The 22,098-nt window shown below is 51.5% G+C and overlaps 1 protein-coding gene across 3 annotated transcripts in view; it reads right to left on the reverse strand.

The window, feature by feature from the left end:
• Positions 1-2,918, reverse strand: part of LOC142358921 (mothers against decapentaplegic homolog 7-like) — a 28,397-nt gene extending 25,479 nt beyond the window's left edge. For all 3 annotated transcript variants that reach the window (XM_075411617.1, XM_075411616.1, XM_075411615.1), the window contains exons 1-2: positions 2,303-2,918; positions 1,713-1,766 (exon numbers count right to left, since the gene is read on the reverse strand). In XM_075411617.1, coding sequence (XP_075267732.1) covers positions 1,713-1,766; positions 2,303-2,819 — 571 coding nt within the window. In that variant the 5' untranslated portion in view covers positions 2,820-2,918. The remainder of the gene's footprint in view (positions 1-1,712; positions 1,767-2,302) is intronic.
• Positions 2,919-22,098: the final 19,180 nt, after the last annotated feature.

Raw genomic sequence — 22,098 nt, forward strand, 5'->3', positions numbered from 1 at the left:
GCCCCGCTAGTCAAGAGTTCAGTTGCCAAACGGATTTTTTTCCTTTGAAAAAGGAGGACTTTTCGGTGAGTAACCCAGTTGTTTCGGCGTTTCCGATGGGCAGCGTTAATCACTTCCTATTGGCCGATAGGAATAACTTTTCCTTTCGAAATGGCACATTCATGTTCTGCGGCTTTTCTGTTTACACACATCTCGCTACCTTATGTCAACACTTGCTAATGAATAAATACATCACTCAGCTCAGCTGAAAAGGAGGTCCTGGCAGAGGCAGATTGGAAGTTTAAACCCTGCTAATAGATTGATCCCAACATCCTTACAGGAAACCGAAGGCAAGCGTTAACCCTGCTCTCCCGCACCTCCCAACCCCGTCGCATCCCACGCTGGGATCATCGCTGGGTGGGAAGCAAGGCAACAAAAGCACAAACAGAAATATCTGGGGGAGCACGCTGCAGGGATGCAGTCGAAAAGACGCCAACCTCAACCAAACCCGCCAAGCTTCGCAGACCCTCAAGAGTCCGGCGCAGGCTGCCTGCACCCCAGCACGTGCTCGGGATGCTGAGCCTTACACCCGTTATCCCTCGTCCATTCATGAGTTTTTATCTCCTGTTTTTTCACGCCGAGGCAAAATACGTCATGCTCTCCAAGCCAGTTGTTTGTTCAACAGCTCTGCTTATTTCCACAAGGCATCCAAAGAGTTATTAGCGTTTCTTGGAGGGGAAAAACAGCCGTCCAGGCTGCAAGGGAGCAGTGGGCAGGATGGGACCCCACAACGGTACCCCACGTGTCCCACGCAACCTCAAGTTCAGGGTTCCTTTAAGCCCCGAGAAACTGAAGCGCAGCAATTTAACAAAAAAACCTGCTCTTTTTGCCCACACAACCCCCCCAAAAGAAAATGTGGTCTTCAGAAATGCATTTATCTGTGCCTCCCCGCACCGCCGTGCCCCTCCTGCCTGCTGCGACCAAGGGATGCGACCGCCGAGACCTGACCCGAGCCCCCTGATCCTCGGGGAGCCGGGAGCCGCTCCTCCCCAAGCTCCCCCCGGGTTTATGAGTCTCCCCACCTCTCCTCCTCCATCCAGCCCGATTTATCTCGCACCCGGCAAGCTCACTGCCAACCAAGAGTTTACGCAGACGACCGCAAGAGAGCTGGTGCCAGCCTCAGATGGGCTTCTCCCCTGGCACCCTGACACTCAATTACCAGCAACAGGCATGCATAGCGATGCTAAAAAAAAAAAAACGGGGGAAAAACACACACACACACACACTTTCCAACCCCCTTTCCTCATTTTTTCAACCTGACAAGGTGGGATCAGGCTGCCGTGAAACGGAGAAGGGTTTCCACCACCTCCATCTGTCGAGGCTCACTGGATCCCCAGCCGTGGGGCAGATGCTGGGCAGAGCCGCGCCGCATCCCGCCCCAAACCCCCCAAATTCACCCCGGGCGCGATCCCTCCCGGGGTTTGCTGCCAGGGCCTCGACACCTCGCTCTGCGCGGAGGGTGGCTTCGATATTCTAACGTTCGTTCTTCCGTCGGAAGGCGGGGAGGCACGCAAGCAGCCCAAAAACCGAAACGCATCGCCGCGTGCCAAAGGCAGGAGATGTTTCCCCCATTGAGAAAGGGGATGGTTTATAAAAATTAAAAAAAAAAAAATAATAATAATAATAAAAAAAAAAAAAATCTGGAGGCTGCATATTGCAAAAAGTCCACTTACCAGTTGGTTTGAGAAAATCCATCGGGTATCTGGAGTAGGGCGGAGGGGGAGACTCTGGAATTAGAAAAGCAGAGAGAAAATAAAGGCAGAGCCATGAGAAAGAGGAAAGGAAAAAGAAAAAAAAAAAAAAAGATAGGAACTTATGATAACAGTGGCATTCTTTTAGCCAAACTGTTTGTCTTAGCTCTGGGGGTTGGAGGCAGGGCAGCGAGGCGGTGATTGCCTTGATATTTAGCTGTCAGATAAACAAAAGGGGCCGTCTGGCGCCAGTCTCCCTGCTATCTGCCGCCCGGGCCGCCGGAGCGGGGCCTCCCCGGCCGGGAGCCGGAGCCGCGGCCCCCCCCATCCCGAGCGGGGGGGGGAAGGGGGGGGGGCGAACAGACCGCGCGACCCCAAACAGAACAGCCGACCCCCCCCCCCCCCCGCCTTTTCCCCTAAATAACACAACACAGAAAAACCGCGCCACAAAGATCGGCGTTGGGATTTTCGAATCCCCGGTGGGAAATGGAAGTTGAGCTGGGGTACCCGAGCCGACCCCCCCCCCCCCCCCTCGCCGCGTCGTGGTTCCCCCCCCCCTCCCCGCCGCCTACCTAGCTCGCAGAGCCGGCTGAGGTGGTGCGGGTTGCAGCAGGCGAGCTCGGGCTGAGCCCCGCCGTAGGACTCGCAGCAAGGCAGGCGCTTCACCTCGGAGCAGTGGCGGAGGTCGGGCCAGCGGAACACCTTGCACAGCAGCACCGGCAGCGGGTACCAGTGCTGGCCCAGCCGGGAGTCGGCCTTGGCGGGCAGGAGGAGGCAGGGGGTCCGCACCCCGCCGCGGGACTCCACGGCGCGGAGCAGCCCCTCCAGCTGCCGCTCCTTCAGCCGCTTCAGCACGGCGTGGGTCAGCGCCTTCAGCTCCCCCTCGGCGGGCCCGGCCGCCCGCCCGCCTCGGCCCGCCTTGCCCGGGCAGCACCCGCGCCCCCCGCCGCAGACATGCGACCAGGCCTCGGCCGCCGCCGCCTCGCCGGGTTCGCCTCCCGCCGCCGCCTCCTCCTCCTCCTCCCCGCCGCCGGGCGCACGGCTCCGCCAGAGCCGCCGGACGAGCACCGAGCGTTTGGTCCTGAACATGCGGGACGAGAGGAGGGGCCCCCGGCTACGGAACGGGCATGTCGTCCGCCGCGCATGAAGGGGCCGGGAGCCGAGACGCGGCGGCGGGCAGCGGCGGGCGGCGGCGGCGGGCGGCGGGGGGAAGGCGGCGGCGGCGGCGGGGCCGAGGCGGGCTGTGGCATGCGCCAGTCTCCGCGCTGGGGCCGGGGGTCCCGCCGCCTCCCGGGGGGGGGGGGGGGGGGGGGGGGGGGGCTGCGCCTCTCCCCGCGGCGAGAAAACAACGACGATTTAAAAAAAAAAAAAAAAACTTAAAAAAATAAAAATAAAAGGGGGAGGGAAAATAAATTAAAAAGGGGGGGAAGGGAAGGGAGGGAGGATGGGGGGAGCCGCCGGCCGCTCTGGCTTTGCCCAAAAAAGAAAAGAAAAATAAAATACAAAAAAAGCAGCCCCGTCTAGAGTCGGCGGCGCATGGGGCGGGGGGGGGCGGGCTGGGCTCGCCGGCGCCGCGCCGCCCTGCGCGGGTGCGGAGCGGGGCTGGGGCCGCGGGGGAGCCTCGGCCTGCCGGGGGCCGCAGCTCCCATCAACCCGGCACGGCTGGCCAGGGGGGCCCGGGGGGGGGGGGATAGGGACTGATGCGACGCGGGGCAGACCTCAGGAAAAAAAAAAAAAACAGCAAAAAACCCCCCCCGCAAAAAAAAAAAAAAAAAGCCAAAACGATGCCTTTCTAAAAAAAAGAAATATTTTAAAAAAGCAAAGCACCAACCCTAAGATTCGGAGGTCGGGACCGGTTTAAGCATCTGTCGCGAAAGAGCAGCAGCAGCAGCGCATCCAGAGCGTTGTATCCCCTTTGAAAGCCCAAGTCGTCCTGATGCGGGGTTCGGGGGAGGGGGGGTTTTGGGGAGGGGGAGTTCGAGTTATTTTTTCTTTTTTTCCTCCTTCTTCCCAAAGGTTTTAATCCACACGCGGGGAGACTCCTGATCCGGCCGCTTCTACGAAAAGAAAAGCAAAAAAAAAGGAAAATAAATAAGAAAGCGGGGCTCCGCGTGCCCTCCTCCTCCTCCTCCCCCCCCCCCCCCGCTCCGCTCCGCGCGGTGCTTACGGGGGTGCGGGGGCAGCCCGCGGCGACCCTCTCCCCGCTGCCAGCGCGTCTGCCTCGCCGCCTTGCTTTTTTTTTTTTGCCTTTTTTTTTTTTTCCTCCTCCTCTCTCCTCCTTCCTGCCTTCCTTCCCCTCCTCCTCCTCCTCCTCCTCCTCTTTTTTTTTTTTCCTCTCCTCCCCTCCGCTCCCTCCCCGCACCACCGCCTCCGTCCTTCCCCCCCCCTCCACCCCCGCTGCAGGGGGGGGAGCCCCGGGAGCGGAGCCGGCGGCGGCGCGGTGCCTGCGCCCTCCCGTGTCCCCCCCCCCTTCGCTGTGTCGTGTGTCCCCCCCCCCCTCTCCGTGTCCCCACCCCCCCCACAACCCCCCCCCGCTGCTCTCAGTGCGCAGCGGCGCGGCCCCGTCACGTGGGCGTCTAGACACCGTGTCGCTCCGGGGGGAAAAAAAAAAACCACCATAAAAATAAAAAAAAAATCATAAATATATATATACATGTATTCTACCTAGCTCAAACCGCCTTGCGCAAGCAGCGGCTCGGGTTGCTGAAAGGTTTGGGCCCCCCCCCCCCCCCCATCGTGGGGGTGCTGCCCCTGGAATGGGGGGGACACACATACACACCCCCCCGGGTCGGGGAGCGCTGCCCCCCCCTCCCCCCCCCCCAGCACCGCACCCCTGGGTGTGCCGGGGAGGCTGCGGCTCGCGGTAAAGAAGTATTAAACCCCCACCCACCCATCAAAAAAATAATAAATATATATATATATATATATACATGATTTTTGGCATCGAAAGAGGGCACAGCACAATAACGCTGATAATATTTTGAATTTTTACAGCACCTGTCGCCAAAGAGAGTGAACACATTTCATGAGGGGGGGTAAGTCTACTGCCCAATTCTCACGTAAGCGAGGAGCAGGAATGACGAGCGCGTCGCACTATGCCTATTCTTGCTACGGGTACTACTAGCAGTAGTAATTTCTGGCACCCGGGGTACTCCAGAGATCCTCCTCTTCCCCCCCCCCCCCCCCCCTTCGAATTCTGCCGGCGAGAACCCGTGGAGGATGGGGAAACTGAGCCACCAAGAGGCTGTGCAGCTTGGGGAGACCAAAGCTGGGCTTTGCAGGACAGGATGGCCACCTGGGCATCCCAAAGCCAGGCTTTGCCCACCTGGGCATCCCAAAGCTGGGCTTTGCAGAGCAGGACGGCCACCTGGGCATCCCAAAGCTGGGCTTTGCAGGCCAGGACGGCCACCTGGGCATCCCAAAGCTGGGCTTTGCGGGGTAGGACGGCCGCCTGGACATGCCAAAGCCGACCTTTGCCTGTGTGGGCATCCCAAAGCTGGGCTTTGCAGGCCAGGATGGCCGCCCGGGCATCCCAAAGCCGGGCATTGTGGGGTAGGACGGCCACCTGGGCGTCCCAAAGCCGGGCTTTGCCAGGCAGGACGGCCACCTGAGCATCCCGAAGCCGAGCTTGGCACGCATGGGCATCCCAAAGCTGGGCTTTGGGGGCAGGATGGCCGCCTGAGCATCCTGAAGCCAAGCTTTGCCTACCTGGGCATCCCAAAGCCAGGCTTTGCAGGGCAAGACGGCCACCCGGGGATCCCAAAGCCGAGCTTTGCCCGCCTGGACATCCCAGAGCTGGGCTTTGTGGGGTAGGATTGTTGCCTGGGCATCCCAGAGCCGACCTTTGCCCACCTGGGCATCCCAAAGCCGGGCTTTGCAGGTCAGGACGGTCGCCTGGGTATCCCAAAGCCAGGCTTTGCCCACCTGGGCATGTCAAAGCCAGGCTTTTTGGGGCAGGACAGCTGCCTGGACATCCCAAAGCTGGACTTTGCAGGGCCCAAAGGCTGCCTGGGCATCCCAAAATCTGCTTTGTGATAAAGAGTATGAAAAAACTGAGGAGGGGAAACTGTTTGCTGGCATCTGAAAGAATAATTTAGGAAGGTTTGTTATGGAACTGGAGTCTGAGGAAGGGGATGGACTCCTCGCTTCACCTCCAAATCATTAACGGCACAAGTTTAAATTAAATGGCCCGTCCAGTTCGGATGCTGCAGGCGAGGCTGTTTCGGAGGGTGGGGGAGCAGGGCGCAGCCACCGGGCCTTGGGGTGACACAGGAGGGTGCCAATGCAGAACAGCATCGCCATCGGGGGGGGGTCTGCTGCACTCGCCGAAAAAAAATCCCATTGCTTTTAAAATGGTCGCTTCCGCACCCCGAAACAGGGAAATGTGGTAATGTTTTTAGTTTGACATCTTGGTCACCAGGCTCCGGAGTGACCCCACGTACACCGAGGCCAATTTCCTCAGTTCCTTGGAGAACCTCGATCCCTTTTCCACCATGATGGAGGAAAATCGATAGGGGGGAGGAAAAAAAAAGAGGGGGAGGGGGAAAGATAGGAGGGGGGGGAAGAGCATTCCTTCTTATTCCCGTATCTGCTGGTGAAAGACACACTGGACATGCCCATTAATACATGCCTTATACTTTTTAAATTTTAAAAACTTTCCAGGCGGTTATAAATGAGATTGATGTCTTTAGCAGGGTGTGTTTTTTCTCCCTCCCTCTCAGTTCCTCTCGTCTCGCCGATGACTTGATGACTAGCGATTACTTTCTCGTCATGAACAGAGCGACAAAAAAAGCATGGCGTGAAGGGGCGGAGAATAGGAATGGGGTCCAGCAGTTAATAATATATATATTTTTGGGCCCTGCCATAGGTTCTCTAGCTGGCCTTGGGCACATCCCTTTCCCCTCCGAGTAGGGACCTCTGGTTGCCGGTCTATACAGCAGCGCTCACCTCTCTTTCTCATCTCCGCAGGTGAAAACTACTCCAGAAGTGCTAAATCTTAAAGAACTGATTAAGAACTGCTTTCTAATTAACCCTGCAAACTTCTTTAAACAGACCATATGTATGTGCCCATATGGAAAACACAGAAATAAGCATAATGAAGTGGATCAAAACGCGCATGGTATCTGGGTTGGGGAGATGCTCTGAAAGGGGGGTGATCCCCTGCTGTGGACCAGAAACCTGTCCCAAAATGTCCTGGGGTCGCTGCTAACCCCAGAGAAGGAATAAAATCTGTTTGAATCACAGAATCAGAGAATGGTTCGGGTGGGAAGGGACCTTTGAAGGCCGTCTAGTCCAAACCCCCTGCCATGAGCAGGGACATCTTCACCCACATCAGGTTGCTCAGAGCCCCGTCCAACCTGGCCTGCAATGTTCCCAGGGATGGGGCATCGACCACCTCTCTGGGCAACCTCTGCCAGGGTTTCACCACCCTCAGCATAAAAAATTTCTTCCTTATATCCAGTCTGAATCTTCCCTCTTTTAGTTTAAGGCCATCGCCCCTCGTCCTATCGCAACAGGCCCTGCTAAAAAGCCTGCACCCATCTTTCTTACAATTCCCCCTTTAAGTATGGAAAATATTTGTACGATATATTGCATTTCTATAATGATTTCTATAACGTGTCGCATCCCTCAGGAGGTCCCGCGTGTAAAGTCCCACCGGGCCCACTGGTGTGGGACCTCAGGTCTCCCGGAGGTTTCTGGGGACCTTTCCCGTACCCAGCTGTCTTTGAAGAGCTCGACCCGAGTTTATTTGCATTGCAATTCAGGCTTTGACAGACAGTTGGAGCCAAGGCACTGTTCACCTAATTGTTTTGCTAACAGCACCAGGGTGTGAGGCTCACCAAAGGCGCTTCCAACAAAGGGGAGAAAACCAGACTCTTGGGGGGTGGGAATAAACCTCTTTTCCTGACATCATTACCGGGTTCAAACAAACAGAGCTGATCCCTCTTCATACCCTTTCAGAGGCGAGGGTCAAGAACAAACAGGCTTTGCTCTTTTGGGGCGATGTGTCTCTTTTTCAAGCCGTTCAGGGGAGGTAGGAGAGAACAAGCCAGGCTGTGGGCAGGGCAGAGGCAGGCTCCTGGCACTCTCCCATCCTTTTGTGCGCATGAGGAATAGCTAAGCTTGCGGCCCTGCTGCTATTTTTATGCATTATTTTCAGAGCAGAGCTCTCAAGCGACGTTCAAAGTCTGGGTTACGACGCCATTTGGGCTGTACCCGAGGACTCCTTCTGCTCCAGCAGCTCACATCAACACGGTGGATTCAAGCTACGAGACCTCAGGTCCACAAAGTAAACTCTTCTCCCAGCAGCCTTGAGCAGCAGGTCACAGGGAGACGAGGACCTCACGCCCTCGCTCTTCTCACCCACCGTCGCAAGCCAAAATTCACCATTCCAGTGCTGGTGCTCCTGGGAGCCATCAGCCACGCCACGGTTGCATCTGTTGCAATGAGATTCACTGCAAGAATAAATGAGGAAAAAAAGCCTGGTGAGATGGACCCGCAAACCCTTAAACCCTCCTTTCTCAAGCCCTGGGGGTTGGTCCATCAAAATCAAGTGGTCCGTCAGTAGCTATGGCAGGCACAGGCGCTGGCTCGGGGGACTCCTTCGGTCGTGGTACCCAAAATTCATCAAAGTACTCACACACGCCTGGATTTCCATATCACAGAATCACAGAATGGTCGGGGTTGGAAGGGACCTCTGTGAGTCACCCAGTCCAAACCCCTGCAGAAGCAGGGTCACCTACAGCAGGCTGCACAGGACCTTGTCCAGGTGGGTCATGAATATCTCCAGAGAAGGAGACTCCACAACCTCCCTGGGCAGCCTGGGCCAGGGCTCCGTCACCCTCAGAGGGAAGAAGTTCTTCCTCATCTTCAGCTGGAACTTCCTCTGCTTCAGTTTGTGCCCGTTGCCCCTTGTCCTGTCACTGGGCACCACTGGAAAGAGTCTGGCCCCATCCTCCTGACACCCACCCTTCAGATATTTGTAGACATTTCTAAGGTCCCTTCTCAGCCTTCTCTTCTCCAGGCTGAACAAGCCCAGCTCCCTCAGCCTCTCCTCGCAGGAGAGGTGCTCCTGTATCCTCATCATAATCATAGCCCTCCACTGGACTCCCTCCAGTAGCTCCTCAAAATGTGCTTCGCTAGCTGAAATTCTGTTAGCTTTATGGTTCGGCCACACAAATGTTGTGTTGCTGAGGTTTTCTAGCTAGAGAGGGGTTAAACACGGGGCGGTCTCCTTACCTAGACTCCCTTATGCCTGCGTAAAGGAAATCACAGATACTAAAATATATGTTAAATCGCTATAACCTCACCGTAATTTGCTATTTTGAACATAAAACACGGGTGTAACAATGTTGGTCAAAGAGGAACATACAGAGTGCAGGGATCAGGCAGGACCTAGTGCGCTGCGGGGAAGGGCAGAACGAACGTGGGCCAGTGTCGGGGTGCAAGAGCTGCTGCCAAAGCATATCCAGTGTCCCACAGCCGCGACAGGCATAAGGAGTGGTGCCTGCCCTTGGTGGCATCTCCAGCGGTCACTCACAGCCACATGGTGCCCACTAATCCGTGTCGCACCTACATCTTCGTCCCCCAGATAACCCGTGATGGCAGTGCCCCGTCACCAGCGGGGGCCGAGGGTCAGCCCAGCTCCTGCCGAACGTCGCCGGTGGGATTTACGAGCGGGAGGTGAGAGGAAAGGGATTTAGGTCAGGCAGTCTGGGAGGGGATGACCCAGGAGCTGGGGACTGCGGCGCAGCAGAACATGACGCCATTGCAGAGCCGCCAACCAGACCGAGGGGATGTGGGTCTGTTGGAGGGGAGATGGGAAGGGGCAGATGCAATATTTGGCTTTACAGAGAAAAGAAAGCCTGCAAATCCCTTTTGCTGGGGCATATTATGCTGAGGAAGAGAGCGGCAGCTTCCTCCAGCAGTCCAAACCAGAGATCCCAATGCCTTTGGGATCTGCACGTACTCCGTGGAGCTCTTCAAGATCTTGCAGGGTGGGAGGCTCAAAAGTTATGTAAAACATACAACCTAACGCACCACCTTATGTGCAACTCCACCTTCATTTGCATCGTCCACGTGCTTCTGTGTTTTGGATGTCTGAAACAGTAAATACATATTTTCAGACTTGTTTTGATGCGTCAGCCCCGAAGAAGGGATTTTTCTATACGGAAACAGAAAGTAGAGCAGCTTTGCTGGAACATTTTAAAGGTAAGCACCTATGGACAACACAGCTGGTATCCCCTTTCCAGTTTCAGTCACATAAGTCAAAATTCTCTTTATTTCAAGTAAGGACATTTGCCAAATGCATGAACTGCCATGTTTTAGTTGTAGTCGGCTATGGCAAGCTCTGGACCAAATAACGGGAACGCGTAAAGAGCCAGGGCTGACGTGGGAAATAGGGGTGCCTGTTACCCTAAGATTCCTCCTCCAGGAACCTCTGGAGTCCAGGGTGGAGATGGAGACAGCTACTTTTGGTTGCAACCGGTGGTCCTGATGTGCCTGTAGACCTCGGGGTACGTCCCACGCGTGGATCCACTGCCTCCTGGATGCCCAAACGTATGGCATAGACACCATCGTAACACCTACGGCCAGGGTGGCTGGAGAAGGATGGGGTCTCCATCACTAAAAAAAAAAAAAAAATCAGCATTTCAGTCCTAATGTTGCCAAGCTAATCCCTGGCTTTAGGGGGGGACTGATCAGCTCCTGATGTTGGGCGGCTCACATGGCAGTCGCAACGCAGCGCTGCGCCCTCCATCAGCATCAGCTGCTGGCCCAGACCAGTTCACCAGCAGGAGGAACCCACCATTCCTCAATTAAAATAAAAGACAAAAAAACTACCAAAACCCTTTCTGGCAGAAGGAAATAGTTGTAAAGGGGCTGGGAATGCAGCAGGCAAAGCAAGAGGAAGATCACCAGCTTCTGTATTTCCTATTGCTAGCAGGTAGGGGTGTAATCTTGGGAGTTCCTTCCTTTTTAATGGGCCGGGTCGTAACCTTACCATCATTTATGTATCTTTCTGTATTTATGGCAGCGGCCTGGCCAGACGCGTCGCGGAGCCGATTCCTCTCCCTCCAACGTTAGCCATGTCCTCACGGGTGGTGGGATACCAGCCAATGCTTTTCACCCTCCTTTTCCAAAGACAGTTTCCACTGGTGCTAATGGGACAACAGGTTGACATGAGCCAGCAGTGTGCCCTGGCTGCCAAGAAGCCCAATGGGATCCTGGGGTGCATTAAGAGGAGTGTGGCCAGCAGGTCGAGGGAGGTTCTCCTCCCCCTCTACTCTGCCCTGGTGAGGCCCCATCTGCAGTCCTGTGTCCAGTGCTGGGCTCCCCAGTTCAAGAAAAATGAGGAGCTGCTGGAGAGAGTCCAGCGCAGGGCTACGAGGATGATGAGGGGACTGGAGCATCTCTCCTACGAGGAAAGGCTGAGGGAGCTGGGCTTGTTCAGCCTGGAGAAGAGAAGGCTGAGAGGGGACCTTAGAAATGCTTCTAAATATCTGCAGGGTGGGTGTCAGGAGGACGGGGCCAGACTCTTTTCAGTGGTGCCCAGAGACAGGACAAGGGGCAAAGGGCACAAACTGAAGCAGAGGAAGTTCCAGCTGAAGATGAGGAAGAACTTCTTCCCTCTGAGGGTGACGGAGCCCTGGCCCAGGCTGCCCAGGGAGGCTGTGGAGTCTCCTTCTCTGGAGATGTTCAAGACCCGCCTGGGCACGGTCCTGTTCAGCCTGCTCTGGGTGACCCTGCTTCAGCAGGGTGGTTGGACTGGGTGACCCACAGAGGTCCCTTCCAACCCCGACCATTCTGTGATTCTGTAACAGGAATTTTGTCCGGTCAGAGACTGTGATCAGCCTCTGGTAAAAAGAAGATTCCCACATTTATGATGGGTTGTTCAAGTTCGCTGTTCCTCACGCTGACCTACAGCTTGGCATCAAAAAAAAAAGAAAAATAATTCAATGATCGGGTTTCTGCCATGCCAGCTCTTGATAAAGCTCTGACATTTTACACGTAGGGGATTGTAGTTCCATTGTGCAACAGCCTGCTTTCAAGAACAGGTTTTCGACTTCTTGTCCTCAAATCCAATACAGATTCTCATTGGAAATGACAAATTCTTGGATGCTTCTTTCTATCTGAGCGTTTTACCTCCATCTGACAGCGTTTTGCGCTCAGTATGATACACCCCTATGATGCGCTTAAGAGGGAACTGAGAAGATGCCTGCAAATAATTAAAAGATGCTCTAAAAAAACACCAGGACAATTGCAGACGAGTAATAGCTTTTATATCTAGAAGCCTGGACTGACTTGGTCACAAAATACCTGCATGGGGGGAAAAAACGGTTTTGATCATGGTTTCTGGAGTCTCTCAAAGATACAGGATGAGCCGAAGGTTCTGCTGGGAGCATGGAAGTGAGAAACAAAGCATCATTTTTCACCGGTAATGATCCAGGTAGAGTAATTAACCACTGGTTGTGGTGGTTGCTCTGTCAATAATAGCTTCAAAGTGAGGTTTTGGTGGTATTCAGAGGATGAGCTCCAGCTGGTTTAAACCTGTCTGGACTCAGGGAGTCTTGCTGGGCTGAGTTACTCAGGCGAGTAGTCTAGACAGTAGGGATAGCCCTTCGTACCCGATAATTTATGAATTAGTAGAGCCAGTGCATTAAAACAGATAATTGAGAAGTCCTCGTTTGTCTAAGTGTAGGGTTGGGATTTTTTTTTTTAATACCTTTTTGCAAGTGTTAAGCCCAACAAGAAATGCTTTCATGACAGTCTTCCACGTGGCCCAGTTCCAGGGAAAACAGCCTGCTCAGAACTGGATTTTTTCTGTGAAATACCCAAGTGGTGTAAATTGCTCGAGAGCTAGAGAGTGGCACCGAAATGAAATTGGGGCCCCATCCGACAGCGACTACCTCCAGGGTGAGAAATTCCCTTTGAACCTGAAATACGGGAGTTTCAGGTAAACAAGGAATATAGGCTCGGACAGGAACTGCCTACCCTGATTTCACAATCCAAATTGCACAAATTGAAGGAGAAAAAAAAAAAAAAGCATTAATAGTAAAGTGCAATTTAAAGATTGGATTTCCAAAAGCACGTTCCCCAAACCTGCACGTTCATTTCATCTGGAGGGAAGCAGGCACGCCATCTGATAGCAGTGATTAATCCAAAGGAGGCCCAGACTTGTTCTCCTTGTTTAAGCGGAAAAAACTATATATTCTGCAAGAAGGTGAAAGCAGCCACACTGGCTGCGATACCCGTGGGCTGCTTCTAAGGACTGCAGAACACGGCCTACCATTTCCCAAATGCAGTAATATTTGGGTTTTTTTCAAAGGCATAAAAGTAACTTTGGATCTGAAATATCCAAAGGATATTATTGGCTTTTTTTTCTCATTTTACAATTGTTTTTGAGGGTTTGCTGGCATAATTTGATGCCACAAAGCTGAACCACCCAACACCACCTATGGAACAGAGAAGAAAACCCATCTGAAGCAAAGAGGGAAGCGGCACTGCAATGGATCCTATGCCAGTTGTGCCTTCAAGTTTAAATAAAGGGACTTAGAGATTAAAGTGTATCAACTACATTGAGCAAAATTAAAAAGTGGTTTGTTTTTTTTTTTCATTCGATAGCCCCAGTGATGGTATTTACCTGTGACCCCTCCCAGCACTCACCCCCCCCCAAATCATAGAGACAGGGAAGAGTGCTTTACAAAGAATTAAAGGATGAGTTTATAGCCATTGTTCAAAAACGTAATTAACACTGTGTTTAAAGCAAAAGTGAGACAATTACCACCTCCTAAAGGCCTTAAGAAATCCAGACCTCCTGCCAGACTGAGTGATATCACCGGCACCATAAACAGAGCTTTGCAAGAACCATCCCATTCACAGACCAAACAGCCATTGTCCTTACCTGCTAAGTATTATTATTATTACTCCTATTACTCTCTTTGTTTATGGTGATGTGCTAGGAAGTCTGTAGCTCGGGTTTCCCAAGACCATGCTGACTCCTACAAGGAGCAGCCTCATCTCCAAAGGGTGTCAATGGGAGTTGCGAGCTCCCAGGGCTTCCCCATTAGCACTTTGCCCCTTGCAAGGTCCAGCTTTGGGTGGTAATTTTGTTGGGTGGCAGGATTAATCATATTCCAAAGCAAGAAGCCAAAGTTGTTCATTTTTCCCTGCCCCATCCTGACACCCTCAACCCAAGCGCCTTGGCTTTTAGCTCACCTTGAGAAACGCCATCCAGATTTTCAGTCCCATTTTTCAGACTTGCAGGAGTACGTGGCTGCACGAGAAGAGGGAAACGCCAGCACGTGCTTAATTGAAGGGACCAGTTGCATCAGCCTGATGACAGATTTGACCCATATATACGGCAAGCAGATGTACAGCTGGCCATTTGTGCTTGCAACCTCCAGCTTTTCATGTTCCGCTCCAATAACTGAACCCATAAATTCAACGCAAAACTTGAGCGGAGAGAGAAAGAAGGACTAGCAAGCTCTCAGCTTCTTGGTTCAAGCTGAAAGCATCACGACACGTTGTCCTGATACCTCCGGTGAGTCTTAAGGTGAGCCCAAGCGCATCATCTTCCTCTGCCTCACACCAGCGAGGGTATCAGTTTGCAGGACAGCAGGCAAGCTAAATTGGCACCAATTTGAAGGTTCGTTTGGTTTGGACTAGTTAAACTATTTTGCAACACATTCATCACAGAAAAATGTGGTAAATTAGATTAAGGAAAGCCAGAAAGCCCTCTTAATTGCTTTGACTTCCCGTGAACACAAGACGAGTCAGTCTCCAAAGCAAGGCTGTGTTTTCTATACTTCTGAACCATTTCAAGCACCACCTCACTGCTGCGTACAAAGTTTGGCTGACAACCCCCCCCACCCCTCCCCACAGCTCTTGCACAGCACCAGTTGGGATGCAGCCCTGGGATAACAGATACGAGCCATGCCACAGCTTCAGAGCATCTTTCAGTTGCACAAGTGTGAAATATTTGGCAAGGTAAATAATTCCTAACTAATTTTATTATTTAACATAGAATGAAATTCCAACCCATGCTACTTGCCCCGCATGCGTATCTGTGTCTCCATGCGCGGCACTGGTGGGGCCAGTGCATGCCTCTGCGCTGCTGGGATGGAACTGTCCCAGCATTTAATCGGGAGTATTGACAGCCCTGGTGTGGGGGAGCAGGTAAATAGGAAAAAAAAGAAATCATTTCAGTTTGGAAGTATGTTGTTCTGTATTAGATAATTTGAGTTTCATAGAGATTTTAATAGATTTATAGAGATTTTCATATATTCTGCAGAATTGCTTGTTTAATCCCTGTTCCATAAGACCATTTTTTAAGGAGGCCAACCCCCTGCCTCAGTTTACCAGGCTGTAGCCTCGCTTACTAGCAGGTTCCTCATTGAGTTACTACTCCAGGCCTGATGAACCACTTGTAGTGCAGAGATGCGCAGTTACTCATCCAAGACTTAAAAGGCAGGTACTACAAAGCAGAACATATTTTTATTTACAGTTAATATATATACAGCATGCATCTCTCCGAAAACTAAAACGAGAAATAGCTAAGAGGGAGGAAATCCTATAATGAAGCTAATTTCTCTCTCCCTCCTCTCAAACAAAGAGAAGAAAGTCTGTCATTAGATGACATGGCTTTAAAGGAATGTTGTAACGTACAGAAATCCCATGCCATTATATGCACCCCTGAGGGCAGTGTGTCTTTCTGTTCCAGCATCTTCCAAGGCACTTCATCTCTAGCCTCTAGGCTGGATGGGGGGAAAAAAAAATCTCAATTATCTCATCGACTCATTGACAATGACTGAATTAACATCACTATTGGTACTTACCTAGCTGGGGCATTTATATGATGGTATTCACCTTACCTAAATTTGGCCAGAATAAAGCTAGATTTCTGGTCTACTGTCATCTAGGATCTCTTCAGTGGCTTCCAGAGGAGACAAATCCCTCCAGAGGACGATTCCTTTCCCTTCTCCTCGACACCCATCACAGTGTGGGTGAGGCACCCTTGGTGGGACACCACTCGCTCCCAGGAGACGCCCATGGAGTTGCATGGTCCAGGGGAGAGACCAAGGTGAGGCACAGTTGAGTGATGCGCTGCAGCTCAGTGAGGTTTGATTTGGGGACCAGAGCTTTGCACCCCAACTAACACTTGCATCCTGGGAGGTCTGCAGCAGCGTGGGGGGAGACAGTGCTGCTGCCCACCTGGGAGCAGCTGTGTTCATAGAACGGTTTGGGTTGGAAGGGACCTCTGAAGGCCATCCAGTCCATCCCCTCTACCATGAACAGGTTGCTCAGAGCCCCATCCAACCTGGGATGTTTCCAGGGATGGGGCATTGACCACCTCTCTGCCTCTGCCAGTGCCTCACCACCCTCATCATAAATAATTTCTTCCTTATATCTAGTCTGAATCTCCGTTCTTTTAGTTTAAAGCCATCACCCCTTGTCCTATTACTCCATGCCCTTGTCAAAAGTCCCTCTCCAGCTCTCTCACAGACCCTTCAAGTACTGGCAGCTGCTCCAAGGTCTCCCCTCAGCCTTCTCCTCTGCAGGCTGAACAGCCCCAGATCTCCCAGCCTTTCCTCCCAGCAGAGCGGTTCCAGCCCTTGGATCATTGCTGGGGCCTCCTCTGGCCCCGCTCCACCAGCTCCAGGTCTGTCCTGTGCTGAGGGCTCCAGAGCTGGATGCAGGACTCCCGGGGGGGGTCTCAGCAAAGCGGGGCAGAGGGGCAGAACCCGATCCCTCAACCCGCTGTACCTAGCCCGCGTGCCTGGCACTGACCATGGCCAAGCAGCTGCAGGCAGTCAGAAAGCAGCCGTTTCCCTAAAAAAAGCGATGGCACGGCCCCGTTTGATAGAAAGCGAACAATGATGTGGCGTTTCGCCACGCAATCCTGCTGAGCTCGGAGCCGCTGGGTGCTGGATGAGGGCGGATGTCCTCTTGCAAAGGCCTGTGTCCTATTGCCGCCTCCCTCAGCGTGGCGGCAAGCCCCAGGAATCCCGACTCCTGATCTCCCTGCCAACTTCTTTTCACGCAATGGCAGCGATATTGCGAAAGCTCTGCATTTTTCTTCCTTTCTGGTTCAAGAGGTTTATCGGTAGGACTAGCAGGGGCTGTGAGCATGGGGAGGTTGGAGGGATTTGAGCCGCAGCACAGAGAAGTAAACAGTGGTAGAGATAGGACATCCAATGCTCAAACCCCAGATGCTCCGAGAGCATCCATTTACTTGCCCGTGGCGGGGACTTGCTCCCTTGTTTCTCCAGATTTGGGTGCCCTGGTTCCCTGCCTGGAAGCAGTTCTCTGTGCCCGTTCTCTCTTGCATGTCTGCCCGTTCCTCCAGCACACCATCTCCATTATTCACCCGGGAGATGAAGCTTTCAGCCGAACTCAGCTGGCTGGGTGAGCCACCATGGTGGTGTTCTGGCAGGCATCAATGGGAGTCACCAGCCACTTGTCCAATCCGCAGATGATTACAGAAGCATTCAAAACCCTTTTTGCTTCCCTGTTCTGATTTCTGCTTCCCTCTTCCCACTGTTCATTGAGTTTTGCTCACAGAGAGCTGAGCTCCCCAAGCCAACCCATCCTTAATATTTAAATTACAGCATTACAGGTAGTAAACGGCTCCGCATGGCACCAAGAAACATCCACCTCTCAACCCAGAGCACAGCCTGACGTTGCAAGAGAAGAGATGGGGCCGAATACCGCATCCCGGTGACGTGGAGGGAGGATCGAAGTGAGCAGAGCTAAATAACTCACGTCAGCCAGAACGCCCAGTGCTTGGTGCTCAGCGCTACGGGGTCGTTACGAAACACACGTATATAGGGTATAGGGGGATCACACAGCTGCGTTCTAACCCTCCACTGCATGGCCCGAACTGGTAATGCATTATATGAGATAGTCCCCCAACAGCCTCCTTGGGAAATCAACAGTGCTGCATACTAGAATGAAAACATTCAATGAAAAGGTCATTTTTATGAATGAAGCTTTGGAAACAGAAAAGTACTTTTCCATCTTGAGTGTGGTGCATTGAAGAAAGCATGCAGGCAGCTAGAAAAGCCCAAATAAATTCCTTTGCTATGCCCTCGATAACAGCAGAGGGTCACATTTGCACTTATATGCGTACATATGTGAGGTGTCCCTTTGTTGTAACTCCCCAACATCTCTTCTTGAGCCAGCACTTGTAAAATGATATTTCTATATTTACTTAAGCATCTATTTAAAGAGGAATCCCTCATAATTACTCACCACACAGATAGATGACACTGTTTGGCTGTGTTTACTTCGTTTCTATTAGTGATTGGCAAAAGTCTACTGTGGCTTCAAAGCAGATCTAGATGAATGATCCACCGATCATAAAACAAGGTATGATAATCTTTCCTAGGCCTTGTAGAGGGGACACATGTCACTATCTCCTCCTGGCACTCTGTGATATCATATTAAATCCGGTCATTCTGGTAGGGTTGGCTCAAGACAAGATGTCTGCAAAGCGATGGCAGTCTATGGTATAGAGTAACAAGAGGAACGCAAGGGAAGCTGTTCACATTAAAACATGAGTTCATTTGTCACTGCAGGTGACATATCCGTCTCCAAGTCCCCCATCAGCTATGCTGGGCAAAATATTAGCTACCAGAACGTTAATCTCAAATCTCTGGCTTGCTCTTACCTGCTGGTACACAGTTCATCCTCTGTGAACCCAAGCATGGGCCACCCTTTACTCAGCTTTACTCATCCAGAGCTTGTTCACGGAGCGATGTGGAGGGCACAGAGAGAGGAGCGTCTGGACTGGGATCAAAGGACATACAAAAACATGCTGGTTGCCATAGTGTCTTTCGTTACCCTCAGGAGTTCCACTCCTGAAGTACTTGCAGAGTGCATCCTTCACTGGCTTCTCTTCCTGCCTTGTCCAGCCTTCTTCTGGCTCAGTCGTTGGTGCAAACACCCATCAGGTGTGGCCTCAGGTGAATAGTTCTGAATTAACACTTTTTTTTTTCAGCAGATTTAGCCCTCCAGGTGAGGATGGGTAGGGCAGGAACCGGTCTTGTCTATGCCCAGAGGAGTTCGGAGCAGAGTTGTACCATTGCAACCAGATAACCCTTGCTCAGGGAATACATCTCATGCTGACTTCAGAACTCTTCCTTTTGTGTAGCTTGAACTGATCTCCCAAATGGCATGAGCTAGAAGAGCAGGAGGACCTATCAGTGTTGCTAATCAGTTTACACTACTGGGAGGACATTTTTGCTGATACACGTTAGCCCTGCCAGAAAACCCCCACGTCTCATCAACAGGCCACTTCCTCTTTTTTTCAATTTCCATGGTGTTTGTTCATGGCCCTCTCTTCACTTGCCCAACACTTGGATGCTAAGCCATTCATGGAGCAGGAACTTCTACCTCTTGAGAACGAGGAAATCCTTTGAGATTGTGAGGGTGCTACCGCTGAGAGATGATGAATAACAACAGTTACGATTTTCTCGTGAATTTTCAAAATATCACAAGTGAGATGAAGATAACGCAGAAGCAGAGGACTGAACTACTTAGTTCTCATGCCATAGCCTCGTGCCCTGTGGAACACCGGACAAACCTAGTATGCACAATAAAAGCAAGAGCCCAATGGAATTATTTCATATGAGACGCCAAAATAGCCTAAAGTACTTTTAAAATGCCTGGAAACAAAGCTTACTCCCATGGGAGGCAGAGCATCCTCAGTTACTACTGACAGCAGGGAGAGCTTGAAGTATTTACAGCTTTTGTTGGGGGGGACAACGCCTTTAAAGACAGAGCTGCCACTGCCTGGAAAGTTGGGTTTGGTGTGTGCTACACCATGAGGAGGACGTGGTGGCATGGGCCTAATTTTCCTGATGTTGAGCTTTCTGGCAGATGGGTAACCATGGGCCAGCCATAAATGAAGTGAGCAACAAAGGTGGTAGGCTCTAGGAAGAAGGAGGGGAGAGATGTGTCTACAGCCCGTTTCCAGTCCCAAAGCTCGTTGCATGCATAGGACTTGGACTTACGGGATTTCATAGAAGAGTAACGCATCAAAAATCTTTTCGGGTAGCCACCTGGTCATATGTGATTGTAGGCTATGCACAATGAATGAGCCCTTTCTAAGCTCTCTTATGCTGGCACGCTGTGGGCGAGCTTGTCTCCTCTCCTGCACAAAGTGACCGCAGGAGTTCCTTGGCTCCAGACTCCCAGTCTAGACTGCAGCAATTTTTTTTCTTTTAAATTGGGAATTAATTTTACCCCAGTTCTGGAGTTTCATTCCTCTGAAGCGTCGTATGCTATTTCTAGATTTTTATATATACATACACACAGAGATATATGTATTTATATATATATATATACACTACTGCTGTCAATCATAATATCTGCTATACTTTCACTGTACTCATTAACACAACACCTCGCAGACCCTAGCTTTGCTGAAGGCAATTCATCTCTGGTTTGAACTCCTTGACTCCAACCAGTTAGATGTTGGATGAATTTGGTCATTTATCCTCACCTTCTGATAACGCTGCTATCTGAGGGTTATCAGTTACGGTGATTTCATAATCCTTCTGGGTTCGGGTCCCTTTCATATCTTCAAAAGGCAGGAAATAGGGTTTTTTTCCCCTATTTGAGGGCCACTCATCTGCAGGTAAAGAATTTAACAGCTTGTGGGAGTGCTACGTACTGTCAGCCGTAATGCGACTGATCTTTCTTGGCACTGAAAAAACGCTTCCTAGAAGTCACACTGTGAAAGGCAAAAATTGAGATATTTTCTTTCACACATCTACTAGGAACACTTAGTACATGAAAACGAACACCTAGCATTGAAAGGGGGCCTGCCTGCATCGATCTCTGTGGCAGAATTTAATTGTTCGGGGCTTTCTAGGTTTTTTTGTTTTAAGATTTGCAATAGGAAAGGAACAGCTTGCTCAAGGATTTTTCAATTTAGCTGTTTGTGGTAGAAAAAAACCTGTTTAAAGTTAACTTGATTTGGTTTTTTTTAGGACAGGCAGATTTAAGAGCGAAACCCAAATTGCATAGATTGTTGTACGACATAGGTATCCAGATGGTTAGGCTGGCTTATCTCGATTCCGAGATTTGTATCTACTGAGCCCCGGTACGTGATTTTGGCATGGATCTTGCTATTTCTGCGTTCAGATTTACCTGAAAAACTCTTCCTTGGGCGAGCACTGACAGCGATTTCTCTCGTGCTTCGGGAGCTGGACTGTTTTATCTCAAGGCCGTGGTACAGTATTCTTATCCCAGGCACGCAAAAATAGGCAGAAGCACAGGGTCAAGAGTAGTTTAATAGCGAGGCCCCATCTGCAGTGCTGTGTCCAGTTCTGGGCTCCCCACTTCAAGAAAGATGAGGAGCTGGTGGAGAGAGTCCAGCAGAGGACTACAAGGATGATGAGGGGACTGGAGCATCTCTCCTACGAGGAGAGGCTGAGGGAGCTGGGCTTGTTCAGCCTGGAGAAGAGAAGGCTGCGAGGGGACCTTAGAAATGCTTCTCAATATCTGCAGGGTGGGTGTCAGGAGAACGGGGCCAGACTCTTTTCAGTGGTGCCCAGCGACAGGACAAGGGGAAACGGGCACAAACTGGAGCATGGTAAGTTCCAGCTGAAGATGAGGAAGAACTTCTTCCCTCTGAGGGTGACGGAGCCCTGGCCCAGGCTGCCCAGGGAGGTTGTGAAGTCTCCTTCTCTGGAGATATTCAAGACCCGCCTGGACACGGTCCTGTGCAGCCTGCTGTGGGTGACCCTGCTTCGGCAAGGGGGTTGGATTGGATGACCCACAGAGGTCCCTTCCAACGCCTACCATTCTGTGATTCTGTGGCTCTGTGATTTGGTCTGATTTGCCTAAAATAACATGCTGGCGCTGATAGGGTTGGTCCAAAAGAACAAACATACCTGGCTCCATCTTGCCCAAGGTGGTTGTGTCTTTGGTGACCAACAACAAAGTGTTTATTGGGGTACTTCAATGCTGTTTCCAAGGTGGTTTGGATCATCTTGCTTGAACCTAAGAAGTACATTGATGGCTAAATTCAGTCCATCCTGGGGAAAAAAATTAAAACTACAAGATCAGTGTTATGACAGGTAACTTTAGTAACATTATTATTTCACACGCACTTGCAAAATATTCAGATGAAACTGTAGCCACAGTCCAACTGAGCAGAAACGTTACACGAGAACGCTTGAACACATTTCCCATCTGGCTTTTGGTCTCCCATTGTAGAAGGTTTTGGACTCTGCAGTTGATTTTGTCTGGCAAATGACTACTTAATGTCCTGTCTTCCTACACAACAGAAAAACAAATAAATGTCTCCTGCAGCTCAGAATCCTTTTTACGGCTGAGGATGTCTACTTGCCAGACATGG

Source organism: Opisthocomus hoazin, chromosome Z (assembly GCF_030867145.1).
Source record: "Opisthocomus hoazin isolate bOpiHoa1 chromosome Z, bOpiHoa1.hap1, whole genome shotgun sequence".
Taxonomy (NCBI): domain Eukaryota; kingdom Metazoa; phylum Chordata; class Aves; order Opisthocomiformes; family Opisthocomidae; genus Opisthocomus; species Opisthocomus hoazin.